The sequence below is a fragment of the Ischnura elegans genome, chromosome 7 (genome assembly GCF_921293095.1).
Source record: "Ischnura elegans chromosome 7, ioIscEleg1.1, whole genome shotgun sequence".
NCBI lineage: Eukaryota > Metazoa > Arthropoda > Insecta > Odonata > Coenagrionidae > Ischnura > Ischnura elegans.
Genome location: NC_060252.1, coordinates 68,093,590 through 68,115,725, shown reverse-complemented (window position 1 = coordinate 68,115,725; position 22,136 = coordinate 68,093,590). Strand labels below are relative to the sequence as shown.

General features: G+C 37.3%; 1 protein-coding gene across 5 annotated transcripts in view; it reads right to left on the bottom strand.

Annotated features, from left to right (window-relative positions):
• Positions 1–3,325: 3,325 nt before the first annotated feature.
• The window catches only part of LOC124161986 (proton channel OtopLc-like), a 243,758-nt gene continuing 224,947 nt past the window's right edge, over positions 3,326–22,136 (bottom strand). For all 5 annotated transcript variants that reach the window (XM_046538282.1, XM_046538283.1, XM_046538285.1 and 2 more), the window contains 2 exons: positions 8,959–9,139; positions 3,326–7,072 (listed from right to left, as the gene is read on the bottom strand). In XM_046538282.1, the coding sequence (XP_046394238.1) occupies positions 5,958–7,072; positions 8,959–9,139 (1,296 nt within the window). In that variant the 3' untranslated portion in view covers positions 3,326–5,957. The remainder of the gene's footprint in view (positions 7,073–8,958; positions 9,140–22,136) is intronic.

Here is a 22,136-nt window from a genome sequence, read left to right as displayed (position 1 = left end):
GACCATTTCGTTTGATCTCACAAGGACACATCGCGAGAGTGATATTCGGTACCTGAATGCCGATGTTATTTTTTGAAACCTTATAGATAATGTAGAAAAAGTGTCAAGGCATTCTTCCCCATTGTTCGAGGTTTTCATCCACTTAATATTGCTCAAACATTTTTGCGTTTGTCTTGGATATACTGGGAACATTTGATATCTTAGACAGAACCGAACTTCCTTGAGGATTTAAAAAAAATGCAGGGAAACGACGCCTTTCGTAGGTATCCTCGAGAGAGTTTCATAGCCTTCAAATAGAAAAATATGATTGCCGGTGGGACGAAACTGATAAAGCTAAATCGGGAAATGATGAGATAACGTTAGTTTGACTGAGCCATTCAGAACAAAAGTACTAAATTTTGATACAGGAGAGTTTTTGTAAACGGTAAATAATAATTTTCGGTAATTAAGACTCAGTATGAGAAAGTTACTTTGCAAACGTAAATATATAAGGGGTTTTCAGAGGATAGGCCGCTGCATTCCTTCGCTGGATACTGCTATATCCTGTGTACCTCTGAGGCATCGCGAGTAGTTTCTACAGTTTAACATTGTATTTTAATCAGCCATTTCGTGTCAGTTCCATCATAAGAGGAACGAGAAATTGCTTTAACGATAAATATTATAAATGATTTTTTCTCGTTGTTTTGTGTTACTGCCGCTATGCTTGATGGTACTACCTGAGAAAAATGCACTAACATTCTTAAATAGAGCAAGCTAATACTTGCGAGCTATTGTCCAAGAAGGAAAAATGTACTTGAACTTTACGAAGTTCCATTAGTAGATCTACACCCATATCCTATCTCACATAAGAGACGTAACTGCAACGTCATAATTAACAACGTAGTAGTTGATAAATACTACGGCTCTTCTTCATATTCTATTTTTAATGTTCATAAACATACTACATTTCAGTGATACGGGTAAAACACCGTGAAACGGATCGTTACGAATAAGATGGAGGTTTCAAATATAGCCTATTGATGTCAATACGAATGTTCTTGCAATGCGGTCATTAAAGTGGAGAAAGGCATGGCAAAACTATAAGAAGAAATTAAGGGACAGGGAAAATACATTTCTCTCCCCATGTTTGGTGAAAAAGTTTCATCGCAATACCCAAAGAAATGCAATATTTTATATTTTCGAATATAATACCGTTAATCCACAATGAAAGAAAGAAACTTTAATACTAAATATAAAACAATTGAATTGAACATTAACACACCGAGCCATTCCTCTCTTTAAATATGGTAAACCATTAATCTTAAAAATGTATTTTGGTATTTGAACAGAGGATTTGCCTCGCTTTTTCATAATATTTGGTGCTATGTAGTTCAGTATTAACGTTTACAAGAGAACTACGTTATGCAAGACATTTAATCTTTCCTCCATTGTGCAAAAATTATTATTATTTTAGTATTCGACCGATTAAGGTAGGTCCCATGGAGTACCAAGAAGGACTCTGCCGATGGAAATGTTTGAAGGGCTCCCCTTCCTTCAAGAACTTCCATCGTCAATTTACAATAAGGCCGTCTCCCTTTCATCCTATCTAAAAATCCTATTCTTTCCCGTCCTCTCCCTCCTTTACCCAACATTCTACCCTTTTAAACGGTTGTCAACATCTCCTCCAACCCGAATGTTAATATCGTCCCGAGCGATACCAAATAAGTCCTAATAACCAGATCATATTCTCGAGATATGTGGCTAGAATCGATTTTTTTTTTAAATCTCAATTAACTTCTTGGACCAATGAGAGAAAGTATTTATGCTAAAATGTTGGAAAAACTCATTTCCGCTCATTTCAGAGGAGACGCTTTTCAGTATTTTCCATATCATATGGATGGACAGGTGCCCCTGACTTCATCCGGAATGAGCTGGATTTGGTAGATCGAGGCCTAATCACATTTATCTTAAAATTACCTCCGTGATAAAAAGTCAACGACCCGTCGTTACTATCTGATGATAGATAATATATATCGCTGTCACATCGGATATAACCATTTCACCTTGGCCATCACCTCATTTAAAATATTCTTTCTGCCACCTGGAAAAGAAGTCATTAATTAAGATTGGGATACAGCAGTTTTGTAACTGTAATGCCTGGATTGAATAGAGAAACTTGTTGATGTCCCTTGGCTTAAGTAAAATAAATATAGGTTCTTTTCTGAGCAGCACCAGAAAATAAGTACATATTTAGCTATACATGGATAAATAATCAAGCTCATTTTTATCTACAGATAAATATCGCCAAACATATTTAACCAGAGAAAATAAATAAAGTAGGCATATTAAACTTTGTTTCGCAATGACATAATGAAAATATAACGTAATTTCTTTGCCATTTGGTAATTTCCTGATTTGTGGATATTAATTTGGGTAAATGTAGTCAAGCTTAAATTTAAATGCATTTAAATGTAAATACTTACCCGTTCTCATGCGATGTCAGCATTATAATTATTTAATTAAAGCATGGTTATAGACTAATCGTAATAATAAACAATGTTCTGGAATCGTTTTGTGACCAAACATTGAGCGAAATACATTGCCTGTATATAATCTGATAAGAAGTGTGTAGAGATCAATTAAAAGGAAGGCGTCCACGGATAAGACTAAGATGGAATGACCAATTGATTGAAGACATGAGAGGACTTGGGGGAGAGGTTGACATTACAGAGGACACAGGAATCTGGAGACAACTTGATTACGAGGCCAAAAATCGATTTGGATTGGAGTGACTACAGGAGTGATTGAGTGTCAGTAGTTAAGCTTTGAATTGTATACTTCAATGTATTTGACCATTAAAACTTAACGGGTAACTATTTGTACGAGCAAATCAAAAAGTTTTTTAACTCTTGATAACTAAACCTTAGAAATTTTTACGATGCACAAATTAAAACTCCGAAGTTTTGGAAAATGCATTTTATAATACAAAATAAGTATTTAATGGTATTTTTACTTATTTTTCCCAGCGCCTTGCACCAAAAATGTTTCATAAATAAAGTAAAAAAGAATTGCTCAAGATATATTCAATGAAAGACATATGACTTTAACTTGAAATATTCATTAAAAATAGTAAAACTCAATGTTAATTGCTTTAAAGCACAAAAATACCTCATTGTAAGATAAAAAATCACGTCGTAAAAATGACGAAGCTTTAGTGACCACGTGAGTTTGTGCCGGGTTTAGTAATCCAGGGTTAAACGTAAATAGTTACCCGTTTTATGCGATGTTAGAATTATAATTATGTAATTAAAAAATATTATGAAAATGAGTGTAATGATAAACAATATTCTAATATCATTCTGAGAATGAATTCCATTATTTATTATGATGACATTGAAGTTACATAATTCTGGTCTATCTATACATCGGAATTCAGGACATCGAACAGAAAATGGAGCCAATACCAGTTTTTTTCACAGATCAGTTCACACTGGCCCCAGTTTAGTGTTACTTGTAAACTATGAAATATTCCGTGAAAGTACCACAAATATGTACGTATCAGACCAAACGTTGAGCGAAATGCAACGCCTGTACACAATATGAAACAGTATAAAGAATATTTCCTAAATACAGACAACTCGTCGACTTATCACTAAAAAAAAGTGAGTCAAATTATACATGGAGAGTTGACGCACTTGGGAAAAAACTCGTGACTTTGTACATTATGATACAATAAATGAATTAAATTTTCTGATAAAAATCTCAGCCACTGCCCACAAACGAATGAATTGCCTCGAAAGAGGATGATTGAGTTAAAATAAAATGACAATGAACGTTTTGAAAGTATTTACTATATCCTTATGCGCAAAAGGAAAAAGAAAATACTCTTCCAGATTCTACGCGCTATTTTTAAGACAAACCCAAGAGCCTGTTTTCATCAAAACTCATCTGAAAATCGTAGTAGTCTAGATTGGTGTACGCGCCATCAACTCCTAAAAAATGCGTTCTTTGGCGTTAAAAGGCTTTGCGGAGTCGAGATTTAATAAAATTTAGAAATGTTTTCTTTTTTTTTACTTGTCTCTAACAAATTAAAATCCTTATGACCGTTAATATTACTCTTGCATCGAATGAAAAGAAAGATGCAGAACTATAAAAGACCTCCAAGAACTGCGTATAAATTCTTCAAAAATTGCATTTAAAAATGAGCGTTGGTAAACCAACAATACAAACTAGCGGTATAAAAAACTGTTCCCATCAATATTTGTGTTGCACGTATTGTTTCCTGTCTAATTCATTCAATGTATAAGATTGCCACCGTTGCCATAATATCTGCATATGTATACATATATGCTTAAAAACTAGTCCTGGAAAAAACTTCATTTTCTCTGCCCTGATATGCGAAAATATTACCGATTTCTTCGAGAATTTAGCCACGGTAATAAAAGCCACGAAAATAATACACTGGCCTTCTGTTTAGCTGGCCGTAATGAGTTATGACCCAATTTTCTGCTGATTACAAGAGTAAGTTACCGAACATTTTCCATCGGACACAAGCTAGTACATTTCACTAATTCCACGAGCATTAATACGAAAAGCGTTTTTTTTTCACAAATTGGAGCCATATACCATAATCTCGATAAGTACCGGAAAAATGCCTTCATATCGATATTTTCGATCAAGCTTTGAAAAAGTTTCAAATATCTCAATTAATTCTTTAAGCCTAAGTTACATCGAATTATCCTGTATTCCATCAGTATAAAAAGTATTTAGCATTCATTATATTCCGTAAACACGCAGAAAATTTTCAAAATATTCAGGAAGAGAAAAGATTAGTTAAAAATGTTTGAAGTGTTGACTAGTTTGCAGCGGGAGCTTAGGACAAATATGTTTATTGTCAGCGCGCGCACAAGCTAAACTCTTTATCAACGAAATTTTAGGTCCATGCGACGCAGTTAAGAGTGGAATTCTGTGCCCTTGGAGTGCACTAGGAGACAGCGAGCCGCTCATGAGTGTAGTTTGAATTTTCTTTCTTTTGAAGGTAGGCTTGTTACAATAAAAAACATAGAAATATCTTTTATACGAGTTTCCAATTTCAAGACTTGGTGAATTCATGGTCCTTTTCTATAAAAAATGAGGTCTTATGCTAGAGGCAGTCGGCGTTTCTGAGTGATACTGTGATGATATACAAATCTACGGGCATAGGTATTTCAATTTTAATAAGTATGGAGCTAATGTGCAATGAACACCTTCGTTTCTTCAGAACGGCATGAGTTATCTTCTTCTCTTTTAAGTCATCAATGAATGGAACGATGCTGGGCAATAATTACGCCACAGTCTTTCGTTTCCATCAAGATTACCTCTTTGGGATTCCTCCCGCCCGAAAACAATTGAGGAACTTGGAAAGGTCAGGTAGATATTGCTGTAGCAAAAGATCATTAACTCCGTGGTAAATGACTTGCGAGACCTATGCGCAGAACCTTTAAGACAATATTCCAAGGAAATAGAGACATATATTTTTTCTCGAGTTTAAAATCTTGGCCTTGTCTAACATCTGTTTTTAAATCCCAACTAATACCAAGCAGCTTGTGAGAGAGATCGACCTTTCTAGGACCTGTTCACAGAGCACATTTAAGACTTCATTCCTCGGTCAACTCTTTTTCTAGTTTCTCACTTCTAGGTGTGCCCTGCGTCATTTGTTTTTGGAAAACAGTTTTTCCCGAACTTTAACAAATATCTTCAACTCGAAGTGAAGACGATTGCGCTAACACGGACGAAAACTGTTTCCCACACAATAGATAACGCTTAGAGCATCCAGAAAGGGAGAAAAATTCACACTAATTGCAACGGTACCAAAGGCTGGAGTAAGCTTCCTTCATCCTCTCCCATTCAGCGCAAGGCCTACGCCAGGAACTTTTGCCACAGCCATATACCACCTTCTACCGACTGAGACCGTCGCAGCCGCAAAAACAAGAACGCAACTACATGTACACGGGTTTCATCTTGTACGCCCGCTTCCAGATCTCACAAAGGCAGACAGTCGAGTGAAATCTGTAGAAGATGGCGAGCGGCATACTGACATGGGTGATTATCGTCCAGGCCCAGAGTCCGTAGAAGTGGAGCTGAACTGGGTGAGACTCGGCCCGGCTCTTTTCCAGAGTGTTCACAGCCCACATCGCCAGGTTGGCGACGAGTAAGAAAGTCACGACCTCCCTGCCCGGCTTCCTACGAATCTGGGACGCCGTGGCGCAGCTACGCCTGGACGCGTCTAGCACGAAGATGGTCTGAACGGTCGTCTGGACCAGAGAGGCCAGCGCCGTGGCCAGCACGAGGGCCGTGTTCCGCTCGAGAGTGAAGTGGCCCCCGATCACCGTGAAGGTGCTGTAGGTGAACATCCCGGTCTGGGACACGATCAGCAGGATGGAGTCCAGTTCCAAGTTCCGACCGCCGTCGTACCTCAGTTCCCGGACCCTGATCATGCCGGCCAAAGTCGCCAAGGTGGAAAGGGCGTAGAGCGTCAGCTCACACATGTTCACCTCGAAGACGGCCAGACCGACCAACTCCGGACGCCCGATCAGGACGAAGAAGAGTATCAGGGAGATGATGGTGAGGACCAAGACCAGGATGCCCACGAAGAGGCCCTTGTGGGCCCTGGCGCAGTCGACAGAGTAGTGGTGCGGCGATCGCTTGGGGGTTATGTGTACCTTTCCCCGGGAGGAGACCATGGAACCGCCGGGACCTCCTGGGGATCCTCCGGAGTGACAGTCCACGCCCTTGCCGATGCGACTGCTGCCGCACCGCGTCATCTCCACCCGGCTGATGTTCTTCCACATGACGTAGAGGATGGCAGCGCAGATGAGGCTGTACTCTATAGTGCAAGGGAAGAGGAAGGGAGAGGCGTCCTGGACAAGGGAACCCATGATGTTGGTCCGCCGGCACTCGTAGATGTGGTGCGGGCCCTTGAGGCCCCTCTCCACGCGGTGGTGGACCTGGTGCGAGGTGGGGAGGTGCTCGTGGTGCAGGGCCTGGGTAGCACCGCCGGTGACGGCTGATAGCGAAGCTGAGGAAGCGGTCACCCCAGAAGAAAACTTCACAGCTGCATGCGATCGCGAAGAGAGTGCACAAACATTAGGAAATATTACAAATCAATAAAGCAAGTTACATATATGCTTTTATTTTCAGTATTGGTCAATAGCATATATTTAATTCCTGGCCAACGTTTGGAAACATGAACTGTCTTCTCCAGGTCTACGTCAAAAATAAAAAATAACGGTACATAATGTGTAGAATTTTAAAAATATTATATTCTATTTTCAAACGCTCAGTGGTTGAATTCTTCCCAATTTTTAAAATTAAATTCCTATCCATGAAGTTTACAATTTCTTCAAAACGTTGACAAGGAATGATACATTTTTATTATTGACCTCAACCAAAGGAAAATAAATCAAGTGCTTACAACATGCGAGAATTCCAAGTCTAGGATAATGTTTTTCTAGCATCATATTGAAAATTTTGCTTGGAATTCATGTCTTTAAAATGGTCGCAAAAAGTTAGCGAATATGCCAAGAGTTAAATTTCTTAATAAGAGTGACAAATTTTACCACTGTATTTAGCAAAATTCATCAGCTTCAAGAAGCTGGATTCAAATGACCTCAAAGGAAAAATGATGAAATAAAACGTGGAAATCCTGTCTCAAAAATTATATCAAGAAGGCAAAGCATTCGCTAGATGTCCACCTCCCAAAGACACAGAAACTGTCATGGCAAACATGCATCCCCATAACCAGTGTAGACCGTATAGGTAATTAATTTTGACTTACTTCGTGATGACACACTGTCACGGTCTATTTATAACGCTAAAAAACTTAACTCTTATAATAAATAATATGTTATAAAAACAGAAAGTTAGTAACTTCACTCTTAAAAAATATATGTGAATGGTTTCACATTAATGCAAACTTTAACTGACAGCGGAATAACATGCAATAATAGATCATGCCTTTGGTATCAAAGCTCGAGAAAGATTATTGACATTCATAATGTTCCTGAGAGGGAATATGAACTTATAGATGAATTACCAATATGGATATACTCTGCAAATAAAAATTATTCCACAACCAATTATATTATTACACTTATTATATCACACTTGTTAAACCGAATTACCACATAACAACTACTACACAGGTATTCATACCAATTCGTTCCACAAATTTGGCTTAAGAGCGACGAAATTTAGGTATTTGTATATTCACATGATTTTCAATAAGAATTATAAATAGCCCAATGAATTTTAATTATACTTTCGCAACTTATGTAAGACGATAATATGACAACATAATCTTACAACAACATATTTTCAAAGGCACAATACGATGATCATAAATAATGCCAATTAAAATCTCCCGCAGTATGAATACATTTAAATTAATTAAATTAGTTAAAAAAAAAAACAAAATGAAAATGTTAGCAATGTCTTTAACGATCAATTTGGACAATGAGATCGTTACTGCATCCATACCATGCATCTGATAAAATCTATGTAAATATTGTAAGTCTATACTTACTTATATATTCTAAACATTTATATTCTCTTCAAAATTCTATTCTCAGTGTGAAAATTCTTGTCCCTTATTTTTAATTAAGTTACAACCGAATTATTTTTTTTATTATTGTAAAACGTTTTTATAACCTTTTATGTCTTTCGTTTATCAAAATTATGCACTCATATTCATTCATAGTAATGATGAATGTGTATAAATATACCAAAAGGTTGGCACAAATTTGTATTTGAAATTCTTCAAGACCTATACTCCAAAACAATGAATCAACATTAAACATTGAGGTCGAGAGAAAGAAAAAAAGACTCAATTTAAAAGAATATTCATAAAAATTGAGAAAAAAGCTCATATTTCGCCTCAAAGAATCGTCTTAAAAGGTGCTGCCTATTTACCAAGTACATAGCCTGTGTGGCGCAACTTACGTAGAGTATGCTGACGCGGGCTGTGGGAATGTAGACCGAGTGTGTTATTCTCAGGGTTGAAGAATGTAAGGATTTCATGCTTCGTTTCTTGGACCAAGACGTTCAGCCACACGCATAGGTTGGTTCCAATCATGTGCATCAGACCAAAGCGAGCGAGTAGTTTGTGCTTATACACCTTCATCTATGAGAAAAAAATACAAAATTAGTGGTATAGAAAAGCCATAGTAATCTATAATCCATGAGCACATGGCATATATCACCACCCAAGCATAGCTCGATAATTTTGCCACCACATTTATTTCATATTCCATTAGAAAGTTGAAAATAAATCTATACAATATGATGCTAAATTTAATTAAACACTATTATGGCGAAGACACTATAAATAACAACCCAGAAATGTTACCATATTTACTTTCCATTAAATTATACATTGAAAGAGTCATTCAGTATACTATATTCCACATTTATTTCATTAAGCAAGTCTTTCGAAGAAGTTTCGCAAAACCTCTAAACAGTCGTTCGGAATCCTGAGATATTAGGCCACCCGGAAAACCATAGCATGTCAAATTCAAAATAAATTAGAGTAAGGCCAAGTAGGCACTATTTTAAGCCATGAGAAAAAAAATCACTTTCATTCGTATTAATATGTATGAATTCTAATCTTAAAATAACTTATAATAGGATTCCTTCATTTTAAATTCGAAGTGACCTTTTAAACATAAAGTCATTTCGAATTTTGACGCAAGAAATATAACTCGGGAATCAAGTACCTATATAAAAAATTAGAAAAATAGGATAAAGGAAACAAAAAAAACATGCGGAATTAGAGTGATGAGTTCGCCCCTCTTAGCCGCTTTATTCAACTCCAAGTAAATCCTAAGTTTAAATGACTGAATGAAAAAATAACTCACAACTTATCGAAGAAAATCATAAGAGTACCGCATTAATGACTTGAAGTAATTTGCGCCGAAATAAATACGGCGAAAATTCCGAGGAATCTCTTAAGCCCTTGTCTCCATAAATCATTTTAGTTCATTCTTGCTGTATTTACTGGAATTTTCGAAAATTAACTACTTAGATCCTTCAAATAAAGACTCTACTACAAAAGAAAGTATTTCTACGACAAACTCTAATAAATTATAAAAATAAATGCCGCCGGTTCGAATTCCAAGGTGCTACGACGTGCCTTAGAAACACAATTTTTGTCACTTTTTTCAGAGCCCGAACAATGACGGTTTTACATTAATTGCATGGATTCATCAACCTATAGCACAAATATAATGCAAAGAAAAAGGAGAGTAAGGAACTACTGTATTTTCCATATCAATATTGAGCAATTAAATATTTTATCATTTTGAGAGAGATACTTTTGTCTATCTGACCTGTTTCTAACTGAAAATACCAACAGGAGTCCTTAGAATTCAATAGCAATTTTGGTGTTGTCTTCTTATAATCGACAATGAATTAATGTGGGTTCTCAGAGATAGGTGTGAACAAAAATGGAACCTTTTTTAAAGTACAACTTCGGTATTAGACGAAATTTTTCCAATAATTTCGTGAATTCACCAACCTATAGCACGAATATAGCACACAGAAATATCAGCGCAAGGAATTCCAGACTTGTTCACGCTAATATTGAGAAATTAAATGGTCTATCATTTTGAGAGAGATAATTTCCATTATCTATGCTGATTTCAACTGAAAATATCAACCTTCGTCCGTAAAATATGGAATTATTTTTTTTATGCCTCGTCATGTACGACTAGGAATAAATGTGTATTTTCACAGTTAGAGGTGAACAAAAACGTGAGGTGAAACTGCAGTATTAGACGAAGTTTTTACCAATTAATTTCGTGGAGTCGCCAACCTTGACTCCTTCATGATAATATTGAACAATTAAATAATTTATCGTTTCGATATAGATACTTTTCATTCTCTGAGCTGATTCTAAATGATAAATACCCACCTTGGTTCTTCTAATTAAAAATAATTTTTAGTGCTACCTTATCACGTTCGACTACAAATAAATGTGGGTTCACAGAGATAATGGTAAACAAAAATGTAACGGGCAACTGCGGTATTAGATGGATATATCACCTCCCCCTAAAAATAATTGCACAAAAGGCGAGTCGGGTAATGAACCCTCAGCCGAGTCAGCGCATGAGGGAATCGACCACAGAAAATAACGAGGCTCTCGGTCTTGTGAGGGGGATGTACTCAGGAATAAAAAATTGGTAGCACTGCCTTTTATTTCAATCCCAGTATCAAGCCATCTACGACGAGAGAGAGAGAGCTTGCTTTCACTTCTCATTCCTTGAGGGGCTTCTAAATACGAGTGAAATGAGAATTCACATCGGCACTATGGAAACACGATGTAATTGTAGGTGAGCTGACTTCGTCACCGAAAGGGAATACCATTCTTACGGCAATGTTCATTTGAAAATCATACGATTCAGTACATAGATGTAATAGGGGAAAGGGGTAAAAACGAGATTAAATGCAGATATCACCCTAATATAAAGCGCTAGACACTCTTGAGAGTAACATTATCGTGATGAAAGGCTTTTTCAACGACTGCAGTGTTCACAAGCTTAGAATAACTGTTAATTACAAAACTGACACTGATGTTAGTCATCATCACTGGTCAACAATCCTAGGATTGGTTTGACGCAGCTCTCCACTTAGTTCTCTTATCAGCTAATCTTTTCACACCTACGTATTTCTTCTCTTTCACATCTCTCTTTACTTGTTCCATATATTTTGTTCGAGGTCTTCCTTTTCCATTCTTGCCTTCCACTTGTCCTTCGACGATTGTCTTCACCAGGCCATCATGTCTCAAGATGTGGCCTATAAGGTTGTTCCGTCTTCTTATTAAGGTTTTCATGAGGCTTCTCTCCTTCCCTTCTTAGGACTTCCTCGTTACTAACTCGGTCGATCCATTTCATTTTCATCATTCTTCTGTAGCACCACATTTCAAAGGTGATGTTAGTAACCTCCCAAAAACCACAAATCACACCACAACAACAAAGTGGTTGAAAAAAGAGACGAAATACTAAAAATATTTCGGTGTACTTGGAAGAAAAATTATGGGCTTCTAGCTTTAAATGTTTTCGTAAGTGCAGTGATGAAATTTCGTTTCAATCCGAAATGTGGCCAATTGCCCGTAGATGTCTTATTTTTTATACTACCAGGCATAACATTGTCTCAAAGCAAATACAAATACACCATCATTCCCATGATTACAACCTGCAACCACTCATCGCGTCCATAAACTCTGGTAACTGTCTCATATCTCTGTCTTTGCCGTATTAGCCCCAGATTTCCTCGGCTGGTTACAAGTTACATCTTCTCGACCCTCAATACAATGCGATCACATCTTCTGCCCACTGATTGTCAAATTTTGATACTTATATAAGTCAAACTGTACGATTATCTTTATTTTATGGGTTATGGTTGAATAGTAGTTGCTGAAACAATGATACCCGACTGCGACATGATATCCGATGTGAGTAGCGATATGATATCCGATTGTAATAGGATTTCATTCTTACTTTTATTCCAGCTACCGCAGAATTTGAACAGATCAATCCCTTCACATTTGCTATCCAATACTATTTTAAACTACTCTTACAAAACTACTAAAAAACAAGAGGTTAAATTGAAGTTAGAATATATTTTACATAGTTTTACTTAAAACGTAATTTACGTAAAACTATTTTCAACAACGTAATCTTAATTAGCTGGTCTATCAAATCCTCACTCACGTTATTTTTTCAAGATTAGCGACATGTTTCGTCGAATCATCTAGTTTCCACCTTCAGGTCGAAATCACTTCGACAGAAACAGAAAACCGGAAGTATTCCATAATATGTCGTCATAGTTGACGAACTAAAGCGGGAGAAAACTCGAAAGATCAGATGATGTCAAGCCAACCCGCGGAAAACAATTGTCTAACAAAGAAAATCTCGTAACAAATGCTACGCCTTAATTTAAAATGAAATTCATTCAGCATTCATTCGGATTCCTCATTTACCAAAAGAGAAAATTTCCACTAATGAGGAACCCTTTCCATCTCAAATACTCGATGAGATTTAGCGTTCCACTTAACCGACGTCACTTTTAATGACCTTGAATCCAAAGCGGCTCTATTTTTGTTTGAGTTAATCTAGGATTTGATAAAAAGATAACAAGATAACCCAATGGACTGGATAATACCACAGATACGACGAGATCATCCAGATGCTATGTAGGCGCTTTTGTCGAACTCGACACTTAGCCAGTTCTCGTCCGAAATTTAGTCAAAGCAATAAAGGGTAGAAAGTACGCAGAAAACATGCTAATTATATTTTGAATATACAACTGAACATAAATATTTTTATGATGACGCAATCTACAAGGACAGAAATATTAATTCCATATGATAGTACGTATTAAAGACCCGTGACAAATAAATCGGAGGAAATTCATAGTTACTTGAGGTAGCAATTTAGAATTCAGCATCGTGGTTCAGCGGTTAGAGCTTTAGGGTATTAATTAATTGGTGCCGACATCAAATCCTGCGTGAAGCCTTCAGACACTCCAAACAAAATAATCCCCCCAATGTTAAGTGGCTAGTGGAAAGGATATGGTTCCCCTACCGTTAGATTATGAATTTCGCAAGCATGTAGCTCAGTCAGGGGTGAAATCTACCCTCACTTACTCAAACTAACCTTAGGGTAGAGTCAATGAGTGAGTTAGTATTTCACCGAGAAATAAAGCTCTAATGGTATGGCATACACATTATTTTCAGCTAATTCGTTTAACCAGCTCTTTTATATGGTTAAGTAAATACGTAAATAGCGAGACCTATTACTGCCAAACATCACTTACGCAGGTACTCCACACACTATTGTTGAATAGATTTCCTCGGCTCATTATCGTATCTAATCCGAGTTATACCCAGCACCAATTCTACTCAAACTATTAAGAATGCTAGATAGCGCAAGCCTATGTACATTCCTTACACATGATTTTTCACAGGCCAGTTTCAACCAATGACAATTTTATAAATTGTATCCCCTACCTTACATAATATTTTCTCAGGAATATGATTCAATAGTAACATTCCGTACGTTATTATTCTCCAAAAATGCTGTAAAGGTGAGTCTAGCCCCAACGTTCAGTCCTACTTTAAAATTTAGCTTCTTTATTCAATTAGCAAAGGTCTGTGAAACAATATGATAATGATTGAATTATTCTAACGAAGACAATTAGTCCCAGCAATGATAGCATATTCTTCACATATTCAAATGCAAACTATTGTTCATTTAATTTATTTTTGAGCATAGTCTAGAGGAACAGTAAAAATATTCATGAATAAAAGAAAACAGAATCAATAATAAATAAAATTTCAAAACATTGAAAGAAAAATCGCGAGTCCTTAAACATGTTAAATGTTGGGAATTACTTTGAGTAAATATATTTCTGACGTGCTGAAAATTTTAATAATGAATTTTTGTTGAACGAAATCATTTTTCTGTGGGGTTGAAACCATCTTCACTTCGTCAAGCTGTACTTGGTGATGGCATTGAAAACGTAATGTAAAATTAAAGCCTTGTCCTGCTACTTTATCGAAAAATAGGACAGGTGGCTAGGATATAAAGCTTCAATACGTAGTCCGAATGAGCAGGGTGCAGCATTGCACTTACACATTTCAATCATAATCATGACGCGACGCGCCCGTCCACAAGCTCAATTTTATTGAAATAAGCCCCGCCAAGTACGACACCAACCAAACTCTACATCATCACGTGGGCTTGCACCCCAACGCGAAAGAAAGAGGGCGATGGAAAGAAGAGTAAATAAAATCCAAATTTCATTTTCATTGAAAGGCCAAACCACTCTCCTTTCTGCAAACATTCCCGTGTCCACGGTCTTAACCCACGTTTTCTACCCCCCCCCCCCTCACATTTCACTACCTGCGTTCCCAAGCAGTTGAAAAAAAAGAAAACAAAACACGAAATGCACCAAGAATGATTTCATGTGAGAAAAATGGGAAATCTCATTCGAAAAGTGAATTTTTCCGCGCCACTATTCATCCAAATACATACACGGGAGAAGTGGCAACTTTGCGAAACCAACTGTGTTAAGCCATTAACTACATATCACACCTTAATTTTTTGGAGCTGTAGTTACTCCACAAAAAGCAAGTAGAAGATTATTTTCGTAAATATGGGCGAAAAATACTGAAAAAATGCACCCAAAATTTAAAAAAAAAATGAAAACAAAACACGAAATGTACCAAGGAATTTTTCACGAGGAAAAAATGAGAATTCTCATTCGAAAAAAAAAATTTCTGCGCCACTATTCATCCAAGTACCCGGGAGATGTGGCAACGTTGCATTATCAGCGGTCTTATCCCATTACCGACATATCACACCTAAAGGTTTTTGAGCTCTACAAACTCCTCAAAAAGAGAAGTGAAAGATAATTTTTGTAAAAAAAAGAGCGACAATACCCTGAAATTTGAACTCAAAAAAGGAAAAATCTTATTCTGAAAATAAATTATCCACGCCACTATTCAACCAAGTGTCCGGGAGTTGTGGCTACGTCGCCTCACCAACGTTCTTATGATGTTACCTACATACTTATCACACCTAAAGCTTTCTGAGCTCTAGCAACTCCACAAAAAGCGAAGAAATAGATTTTTTCGTCAAGGAGGGCGAAAAAACACCGCTTTATCAATAAAACACCGAAACACTCCCAAAACTCGAATTCATCACAAGATTACCCGCGTAGAAGACTAAAATTCTCATTACATTTTCTCTACATCTAATCCTTTTCTTCATTAGCCCAAATTGAAGAATCACAACATCATAAGTATTCAAATAAGGGATTTTTGGATGTATAGCCAATTAAAAGTGATTACCATTTCCGTCTATGTTTCACGGCACATCGAGGTTGTAAAAATAAAAATATTTAGCCTGACTATACAGTTAGCAGTTAGCCTAAAGATTAAAACTGAAATCGTTTCGCAGAATTCATGGAGTTGTCGGAACATTTAAGCACAATCGTTTTTTATTGCCATACATATAAATCCGTCGAACATATTCTTTTACATCTTAACTTTACGTAGAATAAAGTACTTAAAAATCCTTACTTGAGGTTCTGGCAGCTCTGTTGTAATGCAAGCATCCTACCTTTTTTCTAACTACCTACTAAATTTTCCTACCAAGATGCGTAGTTTCCAATTGTTTACTTTGTAGAGGTTTCGTGGCAACATCATGTATCAGCAAAGATCCACTCAAAATCTTAGACATTTAATTACTTCGAAAAATAATTTTGTTTCAATGAAAATGATTCCATACAAGCTCGAATCTATTCAGAAAATAAGAGCATAATAACTCAGATCCCGTTGAATTTACACGTCTACGATTCGTAAACAAATCTCGTGGCGTCATTTGATCCACCTTGCTGTTCTCGAAACAAGTGTGATGTTGAAAGCGACAGGTTCTCGTGCTAAAACCTCCGTAGCCATAATTTTTCGTAATATAAAGTCAACGTAATGACTGAGACGCGGCTGAAAACTTGTGTAAAGAATATTGTGAGAACTTAAAGGAAACGTTTTCTTCATATGAATACGTAAAAACGAATTTTCCACGCCAGTACCCGCTCAGCTGTCTGAGAAACCAGGCAACATCGCTGGAGGATGAGACCGAAATGGAGACGGCTCCCCCCGAGGCACGAACCCCTCTACCCTCGCGACAAAGGAACCTGGGTAGAGAACAAGGCGGATTTGGTGCCGAATGAAAAAAAAGAAACAAATGAAGGGAGACATGCGTGAGGGGGGAAAAAAGTTGAATCCACACTTTTTTTCACCCTCCACCTTTTTACCCCGCCGTGATATATTTTTTTTCACCGAAGGGTGAGGGTTTGGAATGAGGGTTTTCCGTTTAATTGCAGCCTCCCTGGTTCGAAGCCCTGAGTCTCTTTCAATTACGCGGAGAGAACATTTCAGGCTACGCACGTGAGAATGATACACCCGTCCTCTCTCGCCTCAAGGGTAGATGGATGCATGTCCCGCATCGCTGTGTGACGTCTCGAACTCTTAACGAATCGCTGCGTGGAAGGTTTCATCTTCATCTGCGCGAGAACAACTCTCACCGAAAAAACATTCAACGAGAGAGAAAGCGATTGCCGTGGTTTTTGCGCGTTCAACCGGTATCTCGCCCCACGTCTGAGCCATCTTTACAAGCGATAGGGATGTGGGAACTGGGATGACATTGGAACTGATCGATTACTCAGAACCGAAATGACAATTTATTACAAGAATTCGACTGATTAATCGTAAATTTTCATAAAATATCTTCTTCATTGTGGCATTGTAAAAAAACTATAAAAAATAAAAAAAAACCAAAGTTACCGCCCACTTTTCAAGAGTTAGTGACGTCATTAGGTTGCATTTCATTAACTCGTTCAGGAAGAACCGCTCATAGAGGGAAAGAAGCGCTCATAAGGGTCTAAAGCCTGAATCACACGATCGTTTTCCTTCGTCGCGAAAAGTGATCACTAGAGCGATCGCTTTTCGCGACGGGAAAAGTGATCGCTCCAGTCATCATTTTTCTGAATCACACGGTACCTCCCGCCGTCGCCTTTCGCATCACTTTCGATATCACAGCTCGTTGTCATACGACCCACAACACGAAAATATATAGCGTGTTTGTTTATCCTTGTCGTTCCCACGATTGCCAAACGTTACGCTGCAATCGCTGAGTACGGGCATGCGTTCCGATTGGCTGTTATGGGGTTTTAGTGACGGTTTTAGCGACGGAAAAAGCGACCGGACGAGTGATGAAAAATAGTGATGGGTATACTCATCGCGATCGCGATCGCGAAAAACAGTTGTCAGCGACGATCATTTGCGAGTGATCACTCTAGTGATCGCGATAGTGATCACTAAGAAATGACGGATAAAATTATCGTGTGATTCAGGCTTCAGCAACAATTAATCACGCGATGTGAGGAGAGGAGTAGCTTGGAAGCGGCGACCCCTCGGCAGGAGCGCGTGACGTCAACAACTTATTTGCGAAAGAGATAAGGCCGTCGATTTATCGGCGTGAACAGCTCGAGAATTTGGCGAAAGAACGAAAAACGGAATAATATGGGTATTATTATTTTTTTTAACTCCTCGACAGTTGAGAAATAAAATAAAAAAGTGAATGAGATGACAAATTAGGTGGTTAATTCAAGTGCATGGGAAAACAGGTCACTGTACTTGGTGTTTTCCCAATGAATAGAACATATGACACTGTTACACCAAGGATGAAAATCATTTGTCTAAGCCGGGATTCGAACCCCGATCTCCCGAACGCCGGTCAGGTATTTTGTGTCTGTTCTAACAAAGTTCTAACTTAAAGTGAGTTCAACTGATTCAGGCGTAATATAAGTAGTGGAAGTACGACATATTGAAATAAAAGTAGTTGAACTTTTCAACAATAATTGGGATTGCACTTATCCACAATAATATCAATTATGATTGCTTTTGTTTTCCATCTCTTAACGTTAGTTTCCTCATCTTTTTTGTCATAAAACTGAGCTAATAATTTTCATTTTCACTGGACGTCACACGATGGTTTTATAATGGTAGTTGCGAGGATGGAAATATTAATTACTGTAGAAAATTTCAACAAATTTCATTTCAGTGTCCAACTTACACAATATCACGCATGAATCAATTGAACTCATTAGATAACGGCTAAATCAGAAAGATTGTTTTTTTTTCGTATCTTTCCATCCATTTTACTCATTTATTTTTATCTAAGTATTTCATCTTGAACACTATCTGTTACAATTGATTTATGTGCACACAATACCCAATACATAAATACCTTCTTAATCCTCTTGATCTTTTTTCACATGCTGGTATCTGTTCCTTTCAGTAAATTTTCTAAATCTAAAATCCAGCTTTTAAGTTGTATTTTCATTAATTTCTTAATGGTAACAATTATTCCTGAAGCACGACGTAAAATCTTCACTTTTGGGTCTCGCTGCACTCTTAAGTGTGCACTGTGATGCACTTTAAGAAGACAATCATTTACTTCGTACACTATTTACTTCCAGTCTTTCCCTTATGAATTCATGTAATTTTTTATAGTACCAGTCAATTGCAATTTTGGGACTGTGTGAACGACCATACCAGCATTTTTTTGTGATTCATGCACAACAGTTACTGTCAAAAAATTAATATTTCGGAATTTTCCTGCACATTTTCAAATGTTTCACCTCTGTTGAAACAATATTATTAGTTCAAAATTTTACCTTACACACTTCATTGCCTGGTAAATTTCAAAATAATGATTTCACGTGAGCACGGTAGTTCGGAAAATTGGCTATAGGACTGATGAGAAGAAAGACGAACCAACAGCCAAGGACAAAGAATATAAGCTGCTTTGAAGCAATGAAAAACCTGCTACGAAGCTACTTTGTTTGAAAAAACCCATTACGATAGTCCGATTTAAAAAAAATCATGTCACGTGAACAAAATTTGATACCTAAAGATTTATTATCATCTGATTTGCGAATGAAGGGCAAAAAAGGCGAGTTTTTGCGACTAAATAAAAATTTAGTAGCAGAAATATCTACCGCGGCGAGAATTAAACCGATAATTTCCATTGAATCATGAGACAATAAATCGGTCTCAACGGTAAGGAATCATTTCAATGCTTCGCACAGACGACAAGCTTTGGAATTCACTTCAATCGTTCCGATGTGAATCACGACGATCCCTTTCGATATTTATTTCAAACAAAACCCTCCCATCACCAGCCCCGAAAATAACAAAAAAAACGAATCGGACGAACTCTATTTTGGGCAAACAACGCCGGTGGGCAAACGGGAAGCGAAAAAGCGGAAAGATAAAAAAATAAAGTGAGGCCTAAAATAAATAAAGCGAATCCTTACCACCCAAGAGTCTTATGGATTTTCCTTTTTTTTCTACATTTGATATATTTTTTTTATTCATTCGGAGGGCAAAAAAGGGGAAATAACGTGCTTACGTGGCAGTTCTAGCTGGATGAAGAGGTATGAGAAGAACGAGGGGTTGGAAGAGTGGGGTGTTGGAGAGGTGATGGGGTTCAAGTGAGAATTGTGGGAGAGAGAGGTTAAAAAAAAAAGTGTTTGTGTTTTTTTTTTTGAGAGGTGGAAAATGAGGGATGGGAAGGGCATGGGGTTAGGGTTTAGAAATGGGAAGAGGAAACGAGTATTTCAACGCGGGAGGAAAACGTGATTCGCAAAGGTTGCGAGGGGCAGAACCAGGGAAGCTCCACCAAAGTTCAGGGGCAGAACACGCCCCCTTTTTCCCCCCAGACAACTCTCGGCGGGCCGAAGTCTCATCGGAATCCAACCAAGGTTGGCAATCATTAACACGTTGCTTACCGGAGAATTTTAATATATAGATGAGCAGCGTACGACGGGAGCAATCATGTGCTCGTTGGATCACACATAAATGGCAGTTTATAGCATACGATCCCGATGAAGCGTTAAGTAGGCCTCTAAATGCATTGTCACCCACCGCGCATTCAAATGGGTTTACAAAATTCGCTACTCAAGTCGCTGAGATACAAGTTGTATCGATTTTCACCGGGAAATAAGGTATGATTAGTGTTTTAACCGAAATTTATACTCATGGTAATGAGAACTATCAGATTCATTACGTTTCAATGCTTTTCCTCGCAATTACAAACATTATAATGTAAAGCATTGGAAAAAGTTGGATCACATTGCTCTCATCAACTCGCCGCGGAGAATTTTGAAAACGGATTAAAATGCGGCCAAAGTGGCAACAAAAATCAGTCTTATGTGGGGTGTAATTGTGGGTGAAATATTGCGCTCAATCTTTCAGCATTATATCAAATGTCATCGAATGCCTAGTAGTAAAATTGTTTTTTTTTTGCTGCAAATTGCCTTCTATTCTAAAATTATTCTCTTTTATGTAAGGCTACTTTTCCTTACGGTCTTTCCTGCGTGTAGCATGCGTATAAGTTTCGAGATGTATGCTTGGAATTACTGCATTTTTGATTTCTATTCATTTTAACTCCATCTTCCGTAACTCTTTTAAATGTAAATTTTCTACAAAGTCGACTACTTTGGAATACTTCTCGCTACTTTTACTTCGAAATTTTCGTCGAATAATGTTTACTAAATATGAAGGAAAATATCAAGAAAATACGAACATTGTACTTCAAAATATTGGAAACATAGTGGATCGCATTGCACTCATCATCGCGCCGCGGACGTTTTTAAAAACTGATTAAAATGCGACCGAAGGTGCAACAGAAATCAGCCTTCTATGGGATGGAATTGGGCCTCCTCTATGCAGTCCCCGAGATAATATTTATCATCAGACTTGAATTCATTTTTTTTCAACGGACCTGAATTTGTGTACAAGTTAGCAATGCAAAAATTTTGTATTGAAAAATTAAGAAACGTTATGCTTATTATTAGACTTGAATTCACGTGCGACAAGTATAAATATGCCATCGAGTAAAGCAATGAGTCATAACATCACTAACCTCATGACTGCACTTTCACGATCTCGCGAAGATAAAAGTTGAGCGTAGTGAGAATTCATGTATTTTCGTGTTGTCGTTGAATGGAACATAAATGGCAGTTTGTGGGATTCAATCTAAATGATATACGACAATCGATTCAAGAGAATCACTTGAAAAGCATCACCATGGATTTTTGCAGGATTCGGTAAATTTCATGTCGTTTTCACCAATACAGAGGAAATCGAACACTTTAATAATCGTCAGAAATGATTAATAAGAGTTATTACAACGGATAGGTGGATTTATTTTTATTTGCGAATTTAATAAACGGCGAAAATCGAATTATTAACAAGTAGCGTACAGAGGTGTTTAAACGTTGAGAAACGACGTACTTGGGTAGAGGTGTTTGGATTGAAAAAAAAATATAATCCACATAAAGCGAAATGCCTTTGGTTTAAACATGGTTAAAAATCGAATACTTTGAATATAACTTACCTAACCAAACATTACCACAAACCATTCATAATAAGTAACGAACAACAACTAAAATCGTACCACCAAATATCTACAGTTTGCTTTAAAATTGTTTCAGTCGACGCGCCTTATCAAATTTTTATGGGATTTCGACAAGAATTATCGCCATCAGTA